Source organism: Dreissena polymorpha, chromosome 2, assembly GCF_020536995.1.
Source record: "Dreissena polymorpha isolate Duluth1 chromosome 2, UMN_Dpol_1.0, whole genome shotgun sequence".
NCBI classification, from domain to species: domain Eukaryota; kingdom Metazoa; phylum Mollusca; class Bivalvia; order Myida; family Dreissenidae; genus Dreissena; species Dreissena polymorpha.
Window position 1 is genome coordinate 94,402,708 of NC_068356.1, and position 22,615 is coordinate 94,425,322.

Consider the following 22,615-nt stretch of genomic DNA (forward strand, 5'->3'; position numbering starts at 1 on the left):
TTTGAAAATAGAATAAAAATGTTATTGCACATACGTTGATGTCATCGCTTTTTTTCAAAACATCTAATCATTTTTAACATTTACCGATGGTATTATATCTGTCGTTTTAAATGAAGTTAACAACTGTCCAGCCAAAGCGTGGCATAAGAATTGGATTTATAAACAAAACATATACTTGTTATTATTCGTCTTTAAATAATGCTTACACCATAAACCTAAAAGTCAGTATGTGTGACATCGAGTAAAATACAGTTCCGTTGGCAAATGGACTTAACGCAGCAGAAAACCAATGTCCGGTATTTCCCCTGTAGTTTTGACCACAACTTATGTATGCATATAAGTATCGTCTCGTTAAATAAAGAATACATGGTTGGTGCCGAGAAGGAGAAAGTTTATCCGGTGTGGCTTAGAAAAAGAAAATAGGGCGAACTTTAGCGAGCCCTATTTTTCTTTTTCGGGCCGAACCGGATAAACTTTATCCATCTCGGCACCAACCATGCATTCGATTTATCCTGCTTCATGCCGTTGACACGTAAAATTATTATTGTCGAGCCTCCTACATGTAAACAACATTCCAGACGACCGAATAACTACCGATTGTGTCACGTACACATTAGATCTACTTTAAACTGTTCCTTTTAATACTTTCCTATTGGAAATATGGGAAGAAATAAAAAACGAATCGAGAATGTGATATTTTTCTCCTGGTCTACAATTACAATTGCAGCCGATATTGGTAAAATACTACACCCTTGTGTAGTGTATTGGAAAGGTTACAATCAACTATGTGTCACAGCGTGCGTAGAATACACAACTTCCTGCAATCTGAACGCATCGGACAGTGGGCTACACCACACCGTCTCTCTGATGTACGTAGGCGGCCGTCATATTGGATTTGGAACTACTTTAGAAAACAAGATGGCGGCCCCCTCGTAAAGAGGAAAAAATAAAATGTGTGTTTTAGCTCGTCTTTTTCAAGATAACATTCTTTAAGTAATAATTTAATGAAGATCTGTGAATTCCCACAACGTACTTAAAAAACTTGTTAAAATTTAAAGATGTCATTACTGACATACTGACAGGAGTACTTATAATATTGACATCGAGTAAATTTAAAAATTAAATCGACTGTTTTCGTTATATTTTGTGAGATACGAGGATTGCTTACATAAACTTGATAAAGTATGAAACACATCACTCATTGTATGAGCATGGATGGCCGAGTGGTCTAAACGGTAGACTTTTGTTCCATGGGGTCAATGGCTTGAGCCCATTTGAGGGTTACTTTTATATTTTTATTCAATTTTATTATTGTTTTTTTTTATTGCAGCTTTTTAGATCCAATGTTTGCATTTATCTAAACAGCATAGAGTCTATAATGAAAAAAATAATTTGGGGAGTTCTTATGTTATAGTTAGATTTTGTGACATTACAAGGATTGCTTATATAAAGTATAAAATAAACCACTGACTATATGGGAGCACTGATGACCCATTGGTTTAAACTTTTACTCCAAGGGTCAGTGGATCGAGCCCAGTTAAGAAAGACTTCCTTTCTTTTTTTTTAATTTTTATTGTTTTTTTTTTATTGAGGTATTTTGCTCAAATGTTTACTTATCAATTTAAAGTATTTAATAACAAACTTCAATACATGTCTAATCGGTGAAAACGCCCCTTTGAAATTGCTAGTTTTCCTCTTACATGCCCTTGTATTTTAAGATAGAATACTTTCCTCTCCAGAGGAAAGAGGTATGGGTTTGAATCCCATCGGGGGCTTCAGAGGATGATTCATTTTGAGACAAATGTTAATATTTGCTTTAGTGTATCCAAAAATTAACCTAATATTAAATATATAACTGTGAAAGATAATTCAAAATAATGTTTGTTTCTATATACATTGTGATCCATGGACATGAACATTCAATTATGCAAGAAACATGTATGATTTGAGGGAAGAATACGACAGTAAACTTAGAATAGACATTCATTTTAGATTGTTAAGTAACTAAAACTATAAATGTTGTAAAGCTTGTGTATGCCGTCCTTGCTTCTGGACAGCAGAACAGTTTAGGCATAAATGATTACTCTTTTTCTTTAGAATCAACATTGATGCATTATTACTTACGCAAAGTTGAACTTTTTAAAAACTCGATGAATTGGGAACTGAACTTTTCATGTTCGTTGCTTGCAATTTACCATTACTGAACATAATGTTACTGGTGAACAAATGCCTTCTCTCTTTACACTTTACAGGGAGATGGTGTTTTTCATAAATATCCAGGTTAATTTGTATAAATAATGGGTAAGACCTCGTAACATATTTATATACATGTAAGCAATACATTTATGATGATGGCATTATGTGTTTCGCTGTAAATTTACAGAGAAAATATACTACAGCCGCATGTCAACAGAGTTGTTAAAAGGGCATTTAGACAGTATTGTCCCTGACTTTTGCCCATTTTGACATATTCTTATAAACAAGAGGGCCACGATGGCCCTGTATCGCTCCACTGCTAAAAAAAAGCTGAAATAAATATTATCGGCATGTGCAAATACTTAAATATAGGCCCTATTTAAGCACATGAACACTTTTGTGACCCCCTGGGCTGGGTAGAATTTAACCCCAGGGGCATAATTAGAGCAAACTTTGTAGAGGACTACTATAGCCCTAGGTCCTAGAGTTAAGAATAAGAATATGTTAACAGTTTTCGCAAAATAAGCAAGATATAAGCGTATATAATGTTCAATTTTGTGACCCGCGGGTCAGGGTCAAATTTGACCCAAAGGTCATAATTTGAAAAAAATTGGTAGAGGACTATAAGATGTTACTGCATACCAAATTTAGTAGCCGTAGTCCGAATGGTTTTCGACAAGAAGATTTTTAAAGATTTCACAAAATAGCCGCTTTATAAGCAATTATTCAATTTTGTAACCCCCGGGGCAGGGTCAAAGTTCACCCAGAGGCATTATTTGAACAAATTTGGTAGAGGTTTATTAGATGCCACTACATACCAAATTTGGTAGCCCTAGGCCCAATGGTTATGAACAAAAAGATTTTTAAAGTTTTCACAAAATAGGCCCCATATAAGCGTATGTTCAGTTTTGTGACCCCCCGGGCAGGGTCAAATTTGACCCAAGGGGCATAATTTGAATAAACTTGGTAGAAAACTATTAGATGTCACTACATACCAAATTTGGTAGCCCTGTGTCTTATGGTTAAGGACAAGAAGATATTTAAAGTGTTCACAAAATAGGCACTTTATAAGCATATAATCGATTTTGTGGCCGCCAGGGCAGGGTCAAATTTGACCCCTGGGGCATAATTTGAACATACTAAGTAGAGGACTATACAATGTCACTACATAAAAAATTGTGTAGCCCTAGGCTTAATGGTTATGGACAAGATTTTTTTTAAAGTTTTCACAAAATAGGCATTATATAAGCATATGTTCAATTTTGTGACCCCCGGGGCAGGGTCCAATTTGACCCCAGGGATAAAATTTGAACAATTTTGGTAGAGGACTATTAGATGTCACTACATACCAAATTTGATAGCCCTAGGCCAGATGGTTATGGACAAGAATATATTTGAAGTTTTCACAAAATAGGCCTAATATAAGCATATGTTCAATTTTGTGACCCCCCGGTGCAGAGTCAAATTTGACCCTAGGGATAACATTTGAACAAATTTGGTAGCGAACTATAAGATGTCACTACATACCAAATTTGGTAGCTCTAGGCCCAATGTTTATGGACAAGAAGTTTTTAAAGTGTTCACCAAAAAAGGTTCCATATAAGCGTATGTTCAATTTTGTGACCCCCAGGGCAGGGTCAAATTTGACACAAGAGGCATAATTTGAACAAACTTAGTAGAGGACTATAAGATGTCACTACATACCAAATTTGATAGCCCTTGGCCCAATGGTTATGGACGAGAAGATTTTGAAAATTTTCACAAAATAGACCTTAAATAAGCAATTTTCAATTTTGTGACCCACGGGGCAGGGTCAAATATGACCCAGGGGCATAATTTGAACAAATTTGGCCAGTGGAGCTAAAAACTGATTCTTTGTTTAGCGTGCAAAGGGGATGGAGGAACATTTGTTGGTGCCTTTTTAAAAAGTTGCTTCATTGTGTGGAAAATTGAGTTTAAAAATGTATGCACAATGCCTAATATGTGGCAAATTCCAACAATGTCTGTGGTTTTTCATGTTAAAACAAGAGATGTGTTTGTCAGAAACATAATGCCCCCTATTGCGCCGCTTTGAAGCCGTATATTTGACCTTTAAGGATGACCTTGACCTTTCAGTACTCAAAATGTGCAGCTCCATGAGATACACATGTATGCCAAATATCAAGTTGCTATCTTCAATATTGCAAAAGTTATAGGAAATGTTTAAGTTTTCGGACAGACAGTTAGCACATATAAGTTGGTTTTACAAATTCACTGAGTGTAAACATTGGGCACTTATATAGCTCAAAGTGACCGGGAAACAAATTCTTGTGCTCTGATTTACATACATATATTTAAACTTGCAAAATTCAAAATTAAGAATGGTAATTGTTCTCTTATTGCCAACAACTGCATAAATCTTAACATTGTAAACTGGATGTTTTGTCTCTATTACTACTTTTGTACATTCTTTTTTACATTTTGTATTGCCCTCTTTATATTAACTTTCAACATATATATTATATTCAGTAATTGTAGATATCATATGTTTTGTGATGTAAATGTGTAGGGTTCTTGTTACTTGTCACACCATTTCCATTTCATAATGCCTTAACACTGATATAGGATATTAGTGATTTTTGATTATTGTATTTATGTAAACTTATTCTATATGCTGATGAAAGTGCCATCCTTTATTTTCACAAAGATCCTAGTATCATCAGTAGTGTTTTTTGTAAAGAACTTGAAAATTGTATAACATGGTTAGTGGATAACAAACTGTCTTTACACCTTGGAAAAACTGAATGTATAGTGTTTGGTTCCAAAAGGAAATCTAAACTTCATAATTTTAATGTAAAATGTAATGATCACACTATTGTTTCTCAATCATCTGTTGAACACCTTGGTTCAATATTCGACACTGATCTTTCTGCTACATCTATTGTTAATAATATAATTAAAATGGTGAACTCAAGAATAAGATTATTCAGGGGCGTAGTTAGCATTTTTTGAGCTGTAGGCCCGAATATGTTACATAAAAACGGGGTGGGTGTGCGGGGGGGTGCTCCCCCAGAAATTGTTTAAATCCTATAACGCCTGTGGTGAGATTTAAAGCATATCTAGAAAAATAATAACGTAAGAAAATATAAGACTTTGGCCTGTATTTCTTTGATATTTTACTTTTTTATCTCAATGTCAAAACACTAAATTTTACTGTATTATCTTTATACCAGAGAACTAAATTTTGAAACAATATGGAACAGAGAAACATTTAAAATTGTAACACTCACTTATTCACAAGTCAAACTATGGGAATTCTTTCCAATAATACTGTCTGCATGTCTATATAGAAAGAAAAAGAGTTGATAATTGGAAGATATGTCCTTTGAACAAGACCAGAATCCATTGCCTAAGGATCATGTCAATATGAAATGCAGATTTCTTACACCTCACCACCTTCAGGGTCAACATTTTAATGCATTTTTGAAGTTGAAGCAATTTTTATTTTTTCATCTTTCAAAAAAGCAGCTACACCCCGGTTCTTGTATAGACAAAACCACTGTTCAAATATGGAATTAAGAAAATTGTTATGTAACTCATTGCTTCAATGCCATTTTGACTATGCTAGCTCTTCATAGTACAATGGTATTAGTAAACAGTTTAAAAGTAAATTACAAGTTGTACAGTATAAGTTGTTAAATTTATTCATGGATATGACTCTAGAACATCTTTGAAAGTTAAAGATTTTAGTAATATTGGTTGGTTAAATGTTCAAAACAGAGTTAAGCAAATAACACTCATTTTGGTTAAATGTACAAAACAGAGTTAAGCAAATAACACTCATTCATGTTTATAAAATTGTTAACAAGAAATGTCCTTCTTACATGACCTTTTTTGTATAATAATTTTAGTTGAGTGTCTGATATACATAGTGATAACAGTAGACATAGTAAAGATAACTTTTATTTACCTCAATGTTCTCAAGTGAATGGTTTTACCAGCACTACTTTTAATTATAAACGATCAAAGACTGGAACTGTTTACCTGCTGATGTAAAAATTGTTATAAAAGAATAAATATGAATTTTAAAACAGAGTAAAAACTTCTCTCACAGACTATATGATTGAAATTGAAAGAAGATGCTGATTTTATTTGTTACTAGTAGTCTTATTGTTTAAATATATATATATATATATATATATATATATATATATATATATATATATATATATATATATATATATATATATATATATATATATATATATATATATATATTGGTTTGTTATAATATATATATTACTGTTGTTCAAATAAGTCATCAATAAAGTATTTGCATGTTCATTTAAATGTGATGACAAGATAGTAGTATACATTGTGTAACTAATGCTCTCTAATAATATATGCTAATTACTATTTGATCTCAAGACTATAGTCTCAAGTTTAAATTAATGATATTTTTATGCTTATTAATGCCACCATTTTTGTACATTTTGCACCCATCTATAGGGCCCCATTGGAAATAAGTTGCAAACCTTTCATGTGACATCCTGTGGTATATATATCATGTCTTGATTTCAACATCTTGTAACTACTTGTTATTTCAGATCTCTGCCAAATACACTGACTATTTACTTGTAACTGAATTTAAATAATTATCTTTGACTGTGATATTCAAAATGTGATATATCAATGCATTGTGATCCAAATTCTGTGATAATTGTTTTCCAATTGTTAAATGTTGTAAATTGACTGTACTTGTATGACATATATATACATAAGCATGAATAAATCAATATTAAGAAAAGTGTGACTGACACTGTTTCCAGAAATATTACAGTTAAATTACTTCATGTCAGTAATGGCAGTCATGGATGGAAAATATCTTTTTACAATTGTTGCCTGCACTGTCGACCATATTTAGTGTTTTTGTTTCCCATCTAAAGAGTACCGACCCAAAACCATGGGCATGCCTGTGATATGTATCTTAAAGTTTCTTAAAAGATAAATAATATAAATTTTAACAACACCACTGCTCAGTTTTAACATTTCCAATACAGTATGTCTTATTTTGAGAGGCCATTCTGAATTGAGTTCATTTCCAAGGGCAAAGTTATGCCTTAATATATTAATATTACAAAACTGAACATTTTTACACTGTCTCTAATTTTAATGGCACTGGATTGTTTAAGGCTTTGAAAAGCTAGTTGTCTGGCCGGGATTATAACAACATATGGAATTAAAATGCCTAGGATAAAGTATAAACAATATCTGCCAGAAGTACTGTATGGTTGCCATCATCAAATGTGCAGAAAGAATCGTTTTTCAAATTCAATCAAGCCCCACTCATTCCATTTCATGAAACCTTTCAGGTGTCTCAATACTGATAATAGCCCCACTGAGGGCCGTATGGCTATGGTCCATATACAGTTTGTCACTGCCTGGCTGGTCACTATAATGCCATTGGGACCAACGTGGAGTTTACTATTTCTTATATTACATCGAAGAGTTTTCTCTGTACCACTGTACAGTGTTGTACGATTGTTTATGGTATAGAACATAGACATAGTGATTAAATTTCAAAGTTTGTCACCTGCAGCCGATCATCGGCAATGTTGCAATGAATATAATTTAAGAAATACTGATTCTTTTAAGTTTGAATAATGTAAATGTTTTCACTTCAATAAACAACTAATTGGCTTTCTTAGCATTTCATTTAAATTTGAATATTTTGCATGCAATAATATCTAATTTTAAACAATAACATTAATAAATATCCTATTATATTACTCCCTTAAGATATTGGTCCTTATATATCTATATTATCGGTTGATTTAGTGCAAATTTATTGGTGTGTAACCCGAACTATATTTTCGTTGTAATATCTTCCGCCTAGAGGCGTTAGACATATCCTTCCACCAAATACACCCGAGAGACGATCGCCGATATGGCGGAATTGTCCGAGGTGTCCCGATTGAACTTCCTGTTGACCGGAGATAGGAAAATATATTCGACCCTGTTTTATAAAGTCAATGTTTGCAACAGAGGCAGGATAAAAAGCGTATCATTGTCTTTTTAAGGGCACAGTTAGTAAACTTACCAAAGTACAGCCCTTGCTGACGAACAACACTTCACGCAAAAGACCTTCTAATGTTCTGCATCTACGCTTGCAAATTTTGCACAATGTGTGCACAAACTTGTAAAATGCTTTTACAATGGCATAAAGCAGAGCAAATGTGAGAGCTACTAATTAGACAAAATCTCGTGTACTAGTTTTAGGACGTACAAGAGCCAGTGCTTAATTAAAATGTCAATGTTATTCTAAGTGTTTAAAAGCTTTAAACGCATGAACGGATTAAAACAATGATGATGCAATCATTACACGAACGGATCATGTATGTACCGAGCAACTAATGCCCATACTGTTTATCGACAAATGTTTAAAATACCAGAAAAGAACAAGTTTGCATCTCACATTCAGATAACTTCATATGTTTGTTTGTTAATAATAACTCATTTAAGCATTGTTTATATAGTTCAATGCATTTTTATAGTGATGTATTAACTTAATAACAATGAAAATACTGTATTCGATTGGGGTAAGAATAATTTATGTCCACGTACAGTTATACATAATATACGACATTTTAACAGTTTTATTACTAGCTGATCATCCGTTTGTATTTATTTACATCCATCATGTTATATAATGGCATTATGTATAAAAACAATGGACTAAACACTGAGTACGCCCTGTTTCATAAACTAATTTCAATCCGATTTCAATATCCGGTTGACAACTAGCTAACGAAAATAATTATATGCGATGCATCTGTATCATATTAAAAGCGTTCTTTTTTAATTACTCAAGCGATGCTTATTAAATGACTAAACTACTTTAAGCAGCGCTTCTTACATGTCGGCTCTTCCTTTTCAGAGGGGGTAATCACCTAACAAACAAGGTGGCGACATCCTGCCGAGGCAGGTATTTTTCGTCGTGTTATACCCTTTATTACTTGTATTATTATTTTTAGTCCAGCTTTATTAGGAAGAAAGTTACTGGCTTTTGTTTCATTGTAATATTCGCTCTATATTTCGACTTTACTCGGTGCGAAACTTCTAAGCGAGATGGCCTAATTCGGGCTCCGCTTAGAAAATTTGCGGGGGGTAAAGTCGAGATATAAAGCGAATTTAAATACGAAATAAACACTAATTACCTTTTTACAGATATGGCTGGAAAGTGAGCGCCATTTAACATATAAACAGAAGTAATAAAAGGTATAAAACGGCGAAAAATAACTGTCTTGTATGGACGTCGCCATCTTGACTTTCATGTGATTACCCCCTCTGCTTTTATGAATCGCAAAAACATAATTGCACCGCCTAATCTGTGACGACAATGTACGCGCATGAATTCAACCACGTTTTCTTATTTCATTTTACTGTAGTTTTCTTGCTCCTCTTTATATTCAAATACAGCGTTAGATTCACATAATTTATGTAAAAAATGATTAACGAGTAATTATCACAAAAGGCTTGATACAAACTGTAAGTTCGCTTGTAATTAAGTTGTGTTTATATCTCAACAAAAAGTGTTACATTTTTATGTAGAGGATCCAATTACAGTTTATGAGGTGCAACTGGCGAAATCGTTTAGATGGTGCAATATTCTGTATAGTGGTAAATTTAAAATGCCAGTAATAAAATTGATGAGTGAAATGTGAATCCATGAATTAAAAAGCGCAATATGTTTTCAGTTTCTGTTCGCATTTGTCATGGTAAATAATAGTATAATATTCCATCTATACGGTCATCTTCATGTAATCGATCAATCTACTTTCAATACGATACGCCGTTCTTCGTGACATTCTATCGAATTCTAATGAACCCATTCATGTATAGGTATGACTCAATGCCACGACTTTGGTAAAACAAAGTAGGTTTCCTTTAAATCTATTCTTAGAGGCATATCACCGAATCATTCGATACCACGTTACAAAAGAGATCGATACCGTATTACATCGAATAGTTTGTACGGCTAATATTTAGTTCACAATTATATACACAGCACGATATAAGACATAGACATGAATACATACGCACTGTTAATAATTTTCGTATTACCATTCTAAATTGCTCGCAAGTTACATAAAAACTACGTAAGAAATATCGGGTTTAAGCATTATTCAATCACATTTTCCATCGTCCGATCAATACAAAACAAGTGCGGTTGAAACCTATTAAAATGCATACCTGTCACTAAATCATAGAGTTAATCATAGACACACAAAAGTGTATAAAACATTTGTCTCAAATCCTCAAAATTAAAATTTAAAAAGCAGTGATTGATCTCAACTTGTCCCTCTCTAGCATACACGTAAAGTAACTGGTAAAGTCTAGTCACTACAAGTTAAACCATATTATCCATAATAATTTTTTGGTGGCACGGGTTTAAGTAACGATAACATATTTATAGTTTTATCCCAGATCTGTCTTACTACCAAGCTAAGCCAATTTCTTAGTGTTACTGATGATACGAAACGTTCTTTGGTTCCCAGGGCTCTTAATTTGTGAACCCATAACGGAGCTGTCTGTCAAATAATGCACGTTTCCCAGGATATATAACCAGCGCTCCTTGCTCCTCCATCACGCAAATAGCTTTGCCTACGTCGCTGGCCTCGTAAATGCCTTTAAAGACATCTTTTTAACCCACGACGACATTCTTCTCTGCGTATTTGCCTATCAGAGAGGCGCACTGATGAGATGCAAGGGTACAGAGCACGTACTGAACATCACGAGGTACGCCTGTTCGTCATACCCGAATTCGTTGAAAAATTCATTTAACATAGCTTCTAGGAAATCGCAACTTTCTTCGTTGTCGAAGTTCAGACCTGTTCGAAAATAATAAATCAACAGTTTGAGGTCAAGCAAGAGAGGGATGCTATTAACAAATTCTCCGGCCATTCATATGAATACAGCGATCACAGCAAATACGGACAACATAAGACAAACTGTAACTAACGGACAGGGGTCAATCTGATGCAATGCGACACTGCAAGGGACTTAAAAAAATAATTCATAATAATTAAACAGAAATCTTGATAAGCTTCTAATTGTGCTAGTTGTTTTTAAATTATTGCTCATTAATGCCATATTTGCTGTTCTACTCTGAGAGGAAAGGAAATATAAAACAATGAAAATGAACATGTATGCAAATACTAATGTAAAACAAGAATAATAACAAGCTTACCGAAAAGGTAAATACGTTCTCCGACGCAATGGAGCAATCTCGCCTCTCCGTGTGTGTGATGCCTTTCGGCGTTCAACACAAAAACTAAGCGACCATACCGTATTTATCGAACTTAAACTGGTTAACACCACGTAGAATAGCGATATCATCCTAAAAATATTTGTGTAACTCACGACGACCATATGCATGCTTTGCGTGGCGTTTCGACCAATCAGTGAGGCGCGCTAGTGAGATGCAAGGGTACAAGGCACAAAGTGGCTGAACATCATGAGGAACGCCTGTTCGTCATTCCCGAATTAGTTGCAACATTTGTTGTTAACATTTAAAAGCATTTCATATACTGTTACGCGTGTTCCATGCTTCAAATGTATGTTATGTTTCCAATCTACTAAGAAATGACATAAGAAAAGCTACACACGTTAACACTCACGCCTTTAAGGCAAAACTAATATATATGTCCCATTTAAAATGCTGTTTATGCAACATTTGGAATATTTATTAGATAACCATTTAACGCGTACTTGAAGTAACAGCAACCATGCCTCTGAATGATAATAACAAAGAGACATGTCATCTATAAATTCAATTTAAACGACGATTTCAGGTGTCCCTTTTATCCCCTGATATTTTATTTCGATCTTAATTATAAAGGAAAACACATCGTAATATTGTATTATTTATTATTTATGCTTGCATATTCATTTCCATGTCTTTAAATACGAGGTCTACCTAAGGACATCTGATAGAGATGCTGTAATTGCTATATATTGATTTTAAATACATGTCAATTTGATTAATATTCAAATGTTACATTCTTTCGAACGCAAGCATTTTTTAAGTAAACCATTTACCATACCATCATAATAAAGCGATTGCCAAAATGTTTAAAAATATGTTTCTTCGGGGGGCTATGGCTTCAACCTCTATGGAATAGTGCTGTCCAACTCAATGCTCCGCTGTCCTATAAAACATCTTAGCACTTGAATGTTGCAGCCTGAGACCCGCTGTCATTTTTAGGTAGCCGTCATCTACAATATCAAAAATGTTCTACAATAAACTTTAACGTATTTTATGAAAACAGAATCCTTATTTATACGTGTGTTCAGCCAATACATCATTTGCGTACTTAATAACTAATTTTAGTTCAGACATACGAATGGTGGTTGTTTTAGTTTGCATATGAAAACATATAAAAAGGAAAACGACCGAAGGCGACCGTATATAACTCATGAAATAATTTTTTTTACAATTATCTAGTGCTCAAGAAGAACATATTTACTGTTAAATAGTCTTCTTTCGTTTGTCATAGGTCGCACTTATACATTCATTCAAGTACTAGACATGAATATGAATTGTTTAAGGTCTTATTCACATGATTGCATCACAGTCTTTGAATTGTGTATGGTATTCATATATAAAAGATATTTATTTCAATAGATATATCAAATGAACAACTTAAATACTTGTATTACCGTATATAATCTCTATTCAAGAACACCATTTCAATAGTGTTAAAAGCCCATAACACTCAAAATAAACGAATATTTCGTACAATATTTAGAAAAATAAAATTGACACATAAGACATCAATGTTCCTTATAGCAATAGCCAAAATGTCAACATCAGAAATTAAATAAATTCTGTGTTCTGGTAAACTAGATTGAACAAGATACAAAATGCTCATTTTGTGTGTGTGTTTTTTGTGTGGGAAAATATATCCAACACATGTTAATGTACCATGTTAGTGTTCGTATGTCGTAAGAATAGGTATCGTTGTGGGAAATTAAAATGGAATACACTGCAACAAAAAACGAGCATGTATCTCGTTAAATCTATTTTATCATACCACATCTAGCATTGAAATTGTGGCTATTGTTATGAAGAACACTAATGTTTGTATGGGTCAACTATATTTTACGAAATAGTTTGCGAAATATTCGTTGATTTTGAGTATTATATTACTTTAAGAATTTGTTTTTACCGTTTGAACGGCTGATGTAATCGTATTGGTGGTCTTCGTGTGAAGCGCCTGCAGAACATTGGTCATAAGGTGTCTCTATGGCGAGTTGTGATCTTTCTGTTACTTCACTGTGTTGACCAGCTGGCGATCTTCAAAGCATGTATTCTTTTTTAATTCACATGTTTCTATTTTGGCCATAAACAAGTGACAACCATGGTTTTAAATATATGTTGCACGTTGTAGTAAGAACATCAATATATTTACGTTTTATATAATGATATCATCCGCTTAGAATCAAAACTGTGCATTACATTTGAAATAAATTCATTTACCGACGTTTCTTTCTCATTATGCAACTGTAAATAACTAAGATGGCCGCCAGAAGTCCAACCACCGACGAAACGGACGCTAACGCAACGAAGCCGATGCTTATGTTACCACGAGTTTCCTGTCGGGCAGTTGTAGGCGCGTCTGACGTTTCAGTTTGGTTGAGTTTCGGACCTTTATGCAAATATAAGCAACGTGAAACTCAAACTTCACCAGCTCGAAATAAAAATGTGTATAATATTTAAGCCAAATTACACACGAAACAAAGAGTTACATATTCAAAAATCATATCGATTACAAAAACTGATTACATCAAATTTAGATTAAATCATAAGAAATGCGTTGTACTTAATGCTTTTTTTTGAAGAAGGGCCTCTTAAACGATGTTTACATTTTCATTCGACGTAACAAATATATATTTAGAGCTGCATATTGTTCAGCCCGATTGCTGGAAATGAGTCATATTTTAAAATGCGATACATTTATAATGCAAAACTCGTATCAACCATACACGTGTGTTTTGACGAAGGATTAACAATTTCATATTATAATGCATCATAACTATGCAATGCGTTTTTCAGATATTATCACCGAGGGTCTCGCAGGTTTATACAGAAAACACGTTAAACGTGTCGGTATCAGCGAAAACTTGTTCTTCACTTACAAAAACAGTTCAAAGCACTCGAAATAATACGCAATAGGCGTGTACTGCTATCAAAGCGTTCAGATCATCTCGTGACATATTGAATTAAGTTGTACATACTCATTACACTTGTGGGTAATGTTTGATTCGCGCGTCACGTTTTGGTATTAATGGTTCCTTTTTGGTTTGTATACGTACATTTGATTACAATCATTACTGAAGTGCTTAAAAAAATTAATTCTAAGAAGTGTGAGGTTAAGCTAGTCCACAATCGGTTCTAACACCCCATGCTTTCATCGTCGTTTAAAGTCGGTGTTCCTATATTTACTCTTTTTATGTATATACATGTAGCTCGTGTTCTGTTATAAAAGAACAAGAATTTATCTACTGATATATTTTCTGGGGTATAATTGTTTTCTTTATTAAACGCTTATCTAAGGAAGTACACTTTGAAACCACTCTAATCAGTAAACAGGATTTGTGAAACGTGACACCTTTTTCAAACATTAGTTTACTCGAGTTATTAAGTACGTTTATGGTAAAAAAACAATGCATACAACTAAATCAAAACGCTGAAGGCACTAAAGTTGTTCGCTATTGCATAATCTTAGACGCAACTCAGTTTCCAAAATTATGTTATTGCTTTTCGTATCGCAAGTTTGAAATGAACACAACGTATTCAAATTGATAAAGAGCGTGTCTTAAAGCACAGGTCAAGATATGGGTGCACTGTTTATCCTCATATTTATGTTATAGAGATAACTTAGACAAAATAACAACAATATGTCTCTTTTTTCGCAATTGGTTGCTGCACTGGCAACCATCTTTAGAATTGTGGTTGCCTTGCAAAAGAATAACAAGCCTAGAATAATGGTGTGTTGTGTGTATCTAATACTTTATTTATTTTCTTTAAATTATTGAGCAACCATTTTGCCGACATGACAGACTTATAATGCATCATGTCTTGTTGTGAACCGGATTTGAATAATTTCCTAGGCTCATTTGATCCACAGTCGCCAATTTGTATTCTATGTTTAATTGGATTCAGTTGTTGCAAGCTTTGAAAAAGCTAGTTGCCCTGCTTTTTAGCCCAACTGTAACAAACTTTTGAAATTGAGTTTCCTGGGCTTAAATCTACTGGCCCCAGGCTAACAGGCAGCCACTTAACCTGTAAGTTATTCATGATGTAAGATCTGACAGTGTATTGAACTCATTCAATTTCCAAGTCTGAAGACATTAAAGGGACCTTTTCACGTTTGGTTAATTGAAAAAAATTAAACGATTTAATAAATTGGAGTGTTTTGTTGTTGTCGTTATATGTTTTTTCATATTACGAGGATTGCTTATATAAAGTATAAAATACATCTCCCACGGATGGCCGAGTGGTATAAACGATAGACTTTTATTCCAGTGGTAAGTGGTTCGAGCCCAGTTTAGGGTAACTTTTTTTGTTTCTTTAATTTTATTCTCGTTTTTTTAAAGGAACTTTTAAGATTCAATTTTACATTGATATATTAAGCATTTAATGACAAACTGTGAAAAGGTCCCTTTTAGATGTTTACAAATGCCACAAGGTAAAAATTTAGAACTCATTGGTTGTTTATTTGATCTAAAAATGATTTTGTTTGTTTGCCTTGTCAGCGTGGTTACTTTGAAGTAATTCTCAATTTTATCTTTTTATTTCAAATCATTAATAGAAAAGATAAGTAAAGCTTCATTTTGGGAAAACAGGGCTTAATGCATATGCATTAATTGTCATCCCAGTACCAGAGACTCTCTTTAAGCGAAAAACACCATAAAATCAGAAAGTGTCGTCCTTGATTAGCTTGTGCGCACTGCACAGGCTAATCATTGTTCACAGGACACCACTTATTTGACATGCATTAAGCCCCGTTTTCCCTGAACGCAGCCAATATGTACATATTTCAATGACAAACTGGCCAATGGCGTCGCAAAGCTGTTAAACACTATTGATTGCATACACACACTCGCTGTTTGCAGTGTACCAGTGGTGAAGTATAACAGGCAGATGCGGAGGTTATCGTTCTTAGCGTAGTTAAGAGCAGACTGACTTGCAAAACTTAACATTAGTTGTCCGCTAGCGCGAACAACTAAAAACTGTTTTTATTTTTTGACAAAGTGACGCAGTTACGGGTCGTATGATCATAGGACTAATGCAAGTAACGGTGCGAATACTGAAGAAGTATACATATCACTCCGCGGCGTTTTGTTCTTGATTAGAAACCAGTTATGTGTCACTTTTAAAAAAAGAATTTCTTAAAATGATGTAATAATCCTAATATTTCAAAATAAAAAGCATCTCATATTGATTAAAAAAAATCAAGAAAACAACGTCTAACTTCAAAAAGTAGCGAATTTAAGTATTTTTGACCATTGCCTGTTCATTCTTTCACGTGTTATTTATTGTTGAAACATAATTAATTGGGTATGATTTTATATGTGTCTGAATAGAAAATTCAGTAATATTTAACAACCGGTGTAGAAGACGGCTAATGTAGTTAAACTTCAAACGAGGCTGCCTCAAAATACGTAACAGAGATAGTGATTGGTGTGTACCTACCGTCGACAGACTGCGGTTTTAACGTTGACGACGTCGGCAATGGAGTGGAACTCGTTTTTCCTGCAGAAAAATAAATTAATTAACCTATATATCAATCAAACTTTATATCAATAAACCGATCAATCAATTAAAATTGATATTTCAATCAATCAAATAATATAATTAATTTTATAAATGGTCAATAAACAATTCGATAAATATGTAACAAACGCTTTATCAATAACAATTTGAAAAACAATCATCGATCTATCTCTTTTTCTCATTCAGCATGGAATTTGAGAGTCAGTCAGGCAGGCAATAAATTGATCAATCGATCAAAATCAATCGATTTATTTTTTAATCCAACTGCAGCATGGGAGTCAGTCAATTATTCGATTCACGTTTTAATCGTCAGTTCAACAAAAAAGTCAGTCATCACTCAGTCAATCGATCAATCAATCATTGTATACATGTATACATCAAAAATAATAATTATTCAACAACGACAACCTTTTATTAGCATATAAGCATAACACAATGCTTTTTTGCCACGAAGAAGAAAGTTACGCAGTGTGTATAATAATATCAATACATTGATTCAATAAGAGAAGTTTACAAAAACAGTAATACAGCAGTAATCAATATAAATATATATTCAACTGTAACACGAGGAAATTGTAGAATTTTTAAATTATACAAACATATTCAATGAAAAAATCAATTAACATGGCTATAGTCTTGTAAAAGTTAACAATTATAACTGATTGTCTATAGTATTACGCATTTCATTAGCATTAAAAATATATTTAGCACGATTTATAATGTCTTTTTTATTTGCTCACTGCATTAGACAGTCAAATTTATTTAACGTTGGCCACCTTTGCAAATATGGTTTTAAATGTTCCTTTCTATTTTTTTTATATAAAGGACAAACAAGTAGAAAGTGATACTCGTTTTCTATAGCGTGTCCGTTGCAAAACTTACATTTTCTATTTTCGCGTAGTATGTTATTATAACGACCTCTTTCGATTTCTAATTTGTGTGACGATAATTGAACTCGTGTAAGTGATGTTTTGTATTTCTTATTTGTTATTAAATCAAGATATGGTTCTAACTCAAATGTGTTTTTAAATCTACAATAGCTCATGAGTCTATTCAGTATGTAAGTCATTCAACATCTTTTTTAATAAAACTAAATTTTTAATTAAATCATTTGATCCATAAGCATATATCAATGAATTGTTTGTCATGGAACTAAATCAATCAATCAATCGAGGATACTAAAACTGCGTTAATTAACATTTACGGATATAATACGACTGTGAAACATGGAGTATGTATTCAATGACCAACACTCACTTTCTCACTCAATCACTCGCATACAATTTAAATAAAAAATGTTTAACTCACACACTCAATTATTCGATCTTTCCCTCAATCATTCAATTCTATTCATTCACTAACAAATTAATAGATCACTCACATACTCAATATATCATCAACCAATCTGTCAATTAATCATAAAAGTTATAGATCAATTCATATCAATCCACAAGAAATCTTAATCATGAGCAAGCCACGTACCTTGCAGTTCAAGTGTGTTTAAAAGCACGTACTTTGCAGCACCAGAGTTTTTAAACGCCCGTACCTTACAGTACCAGTGGCATTAAATGCCCGTACATTGCAGTACCAGTGTGATTAAACGCACCTACCGTGTCGTAACAGTGAGATCAGATCATAGTTAATCCCCGTACTTTGCAGTACCAGTGTGATTAAACTCCCGTACCTTGCAGTACCAGTGTGATTAAAATCCCGTACTTTGCAGTACCAGTGTTATTAAACGCCCATACCTTACAGTAGCAGTGGCATAAAACGCCTGTACATAGCAGTACTAGTGTGATTAAACGCCCGTACCGTGTAGTAACAGTGAGATCAGATCATAGTTTATCCCCGTACTTTGCAGTACCAGTGTGATTAAACGCCCGTACCTTGCAGAGAACCAGTGTGATAAAAAGCCCGTACTTTGTAGTTCCAGTGAGATTTGATCGTAGTTCTTATGAGCGTGGTCCACTTCGTCCTCTATCAGGCACATGTAGCGGGCCCCGTCAAGGGCCTCGGACATGGTCACCGTGACCTTGCTCTTCCCGTGATACCAACAGTTGCATCCCTGCCCCAGGGCGTTGGACTGACTCACCAGGGTTGGGTCAACGAGATTCCAGACGCCCGTACCATTCTGGGAGTATTTCCAGCTGAAATGACGTTGGGGGCATTAAACAGCGTTTGATGATATAAATCGAAGATTATATACCTGAGAATTGAACTATTGAAATTATAATAAAACTCGAATAAAACGTCTTTTTAAACGTTTCAATATAAGTGAGCTACATGTTTAGATATATTATGCATAACAACGTCATTAAGAAAGCATGATATTCATTGTGTGTTTTCGGTCATTATATTTTATTGTTTTGTAATGTAACATAATTTTATAACAAAACAAAACGTACATTATTGAAATGAATACTGTTTTAAAAAGGCATTGATTGTAGAATTCAAAAATATGTTGGGTGGCAATATAAAAAGTGTTTATTATAGTATACAAGAAGACCACTTATAAAACAAACTGGAAATGTTCTTTATAGTTGAAATGTATCAAACATACATTGTATCTCTTTGCGCATGTTTTATGAAAAAAATCTCTATTGAATACGAAACTCTATATTAAAAACTTTTACCCACATAACATGTTCCACAAAAATACAGGTTTAAACTTACTTTATGGTTTGTGGGGGCATTCCTACGTTGCCAGAGCAATGCATGCTGAAGGTCACTTTTTCTTTGGCCTCAAAAACATCCTCGTTGATTTCGGGTATCCCTGAAAAAAACTGTAATGGAGGCAAAGTCATGATCGAGTGTTTTCCGTGTTTTCGTAACGAATTTTAATAGGACGACCTCGCTATGGAAAAACAGTTCTTAATGTGCGTTAAGTTTCGTTCCACATTAGCCTCTAGAGTATGAACAGGGTAATCAGGGACGTTTCTTTCCGCGTTATGGAATTGTACGTTCTAAGGAAGTCTCGTTAGTTAAGGCGAAGCATGACGTCTCTGATTACCGGTAGTCTGTGCGAACTGCACAGGCTTATAGGAACGACACTTTAAGCATATGCTTTAAACCCCGTTTTCCAAAAGCGAGGTTCAGTTTTACCGTGTTTCCAGAATGTATTCGTGGGTATTTAACTTAATAGTAAACGGTATAATTTGGTATTTTTAAATAAGTTATGGTGGCATAGCTTGTATAATGCTGGACTACACGTACTAAAATCTCGGACCCGATTCCCAACCCGACATAATTATTTGTGCTGGAATAGGCTTCAATATTATTTTTAGTGCCAACCAGGCGTCTTCCTCCGATTCTGGAACATATTTGAGCCTAGCTCTGTGAACACGGGATTACATGCATGTTCGGAAAGTGTCGTTTGAGATAAGCCTTTGCATGGCGTATATGCTAATCAGGGGCAACACTCTCCGCTCAAAATGGATTTTCTCTAAAACAAAGACTTGCTTAAAACGGAAAATGCCATTATATCTGAAATGGTCTTCTCTGTTTACATGTTTTTCCAGACCGAGGATCTTGTACATGTTATTAACATCAGTATGTGTAGTACTAACATCAGTATGTGTAGTACTAACATCAGTATGTGTAGTACCGTGTATCATGTTACTAACATCAGTATGTGTAGTACCGTGTATATTGTTACTAACATCAGTATGTGTAGTACCGTGTATCTTGTTACTAACATCAGTATGTGTAGTACCGTGTATCTTGGTACTAACATCAGTATGTGTAGTACCGTGTATCTTGGTGTTCAATACTAACATCAGTATGTGTAGTACCGTGTATCTTGGTGTTCTTACTAACATCAGTATGTGTAGTACCGTGTATCTTGGTGTTCAATATTAACATCAGTATGTGTAGTACCGTGTATCTTGTTACTTACATCAGTATGTGTAGTACCGTGTATCTTGGTGTTCAATATTAACATCAGTATGTGTAGTACTAACATTAGTATGTGTAGTAACGTGTATCTTGGTGTTCAATATCAACATCAGTATGTGTAGTACAGTGTATATTGGTGTTATTAACATCAGTATGTGTAGTGCTAACATCAGTATGTGTAGTAACGTGTATATTGGTGTTTAATACTAACATCAGTATGTGTAGTACTAACATCAGTATGTGTAGTACTAACATCAGTATGTGTAGTAATGTGTATCTTGGTGTTCAATATTAACATCAGTATGTGTAGTACTAACATCAGTATGTGTAGTAATGTGTATCGTGGTGTTCAATATCAACATTAGTATGTGTAGTACCGTGTATCTTGGTGTTATTAACATTAGTATGTGTAGTACTAACATCAGTATGCGTAGTACCGTGTATCTTGGTGTTCAATATCAACATCAGTATGTGTAGAACTGTGTATCTTGGTGTTCAATACTAACATCAGTATGTGTATTACCGTGTATCTTTGTGTTCAATATCAACATCAGTGTGTGTAGTACCGTGTATCTTGGTGTTCAATACTAACATCAGTATGTGTAGTACCGTGTATCTTGGTGTTCAATATGAACATCAGTATATGTAGTACCGTGTGTCTTGGTGTTCAATATTAACATCAGTATGTGAAGTACCGTGTATCTTGTTACTAACATCAGTATGTGTAGTACCGTGTATCTTGGTGTTCAATACTAACATCAGTATGTGTAGTACCGTGTATCTTGGTGTTCTTACTAACATCAGTATGTGTAGTACCGTGTATCTTGGTGTTCTTACTAACATCAGTATGTGTAGTACCGTGTATCTTGGTGCTCTTACTAACATCAGTATGTGTAGTACCGTGTCTCTTGGCGTTCTTACTAACATCAGTATGTGTAGTACCGTGTATCTTGGTGTTCTTACTAACATCAGTATGTGTAGTACCGTGTATCTTGGTGTTCTTACTAACATCAGTATGTGTAGTAACGTGTATCTTGGTGTTCTTAATAACATCAGTACGTGTAGTACCGTGTATCTTGGTGTTCAATATCAAGTTAAGGGCCAGCACTAACATCAGTATGTGTAGCACCGTGTATCTTGGTGTTCAATATCAAGTTAAGGGCCAGCACTAACATCAGTATGTGTAGTACCGTGTATCTTGGTGTTCAATATCAAGTTAAGGGCCAGCATTAACATCTGTATGTGTAGTACCGTGATCTTTGTGTTCAATATCAAGTTAAGGGCCAGCACTAACATCAGTATGTGTAGTACCGTGTTTCTTGGTGTTCAATATCAAGTTAAGGGTCAGCACTAACATCAGTATGTGTAGTAACGTGTATCATGGTGTTCAATATCAAGTTAAGGGCCAGCACTAACATCAGTATGTGTAGTACCGTGTATATTGGTGTTCAATATCAAGTTAAGGGCCAGCACTGACATCAGTATGTGTAGTACCGTCTATCTTGGTGTTCAATATCAAGTTAAGGGCAAGCACTAACATCAGTATGTGTAGTACCGTGTATCTTGGTGTTCAATATCAAGTTAAGGGCCAGCACTAACATCAGTATGTGTAGTACCGTGTATCTTGGTGTTCAATATCAAGTTAAGGGCCAGCACTAACATCAGTATGTGTAGTACCGTGTATATTGGTATTCAATATCAAGT

At 34.2% G+C, this 22,615-nt stretch overlaps 1 protein-coding gene across 1 annotated transcript; it reads right to left on the reverse strand.

Annotated features, from left to right (window-relative positions):
* Positions 1-18,815: 18,815 nt before the first annotated feature.
* On the reverse strand, positions 18,816-19,821 carry LOC127869912 (uncharacterized). The gene is made up of 2 exons (XM_052412571.1): positions 19,691-19,821; positions 18,816-19,164 (listed from the first exon to the last, which is right to left on the reverse strand). The coding sequence occupies exons 1-2, from the start codon at positions 19,819-19,821 to the stop codon at positions 18,816-18,818; spliced, it is 480 nt and encodes a 159-aa protein (XP_052268531.1).
* Positions 19,822-22,615: the final 2,794 nt, after the last annotated feature.

Coding starts and splice junctions, on each gene's coding strand:
- LOC127869912 (XM_052412571.1), bottom strand. CDS start 19,821: ATGACTTTGCCTCCATTACAGTTTTTTTCAGGGATACCCGAAATCAAC. Junction 19,165..19,690: donor ATGCCCCCACAAACCATAAA/GTAAGTTTAAAC, acceptor ACGTCATTTCAG/CTGGAAATACTCCCAGAATG.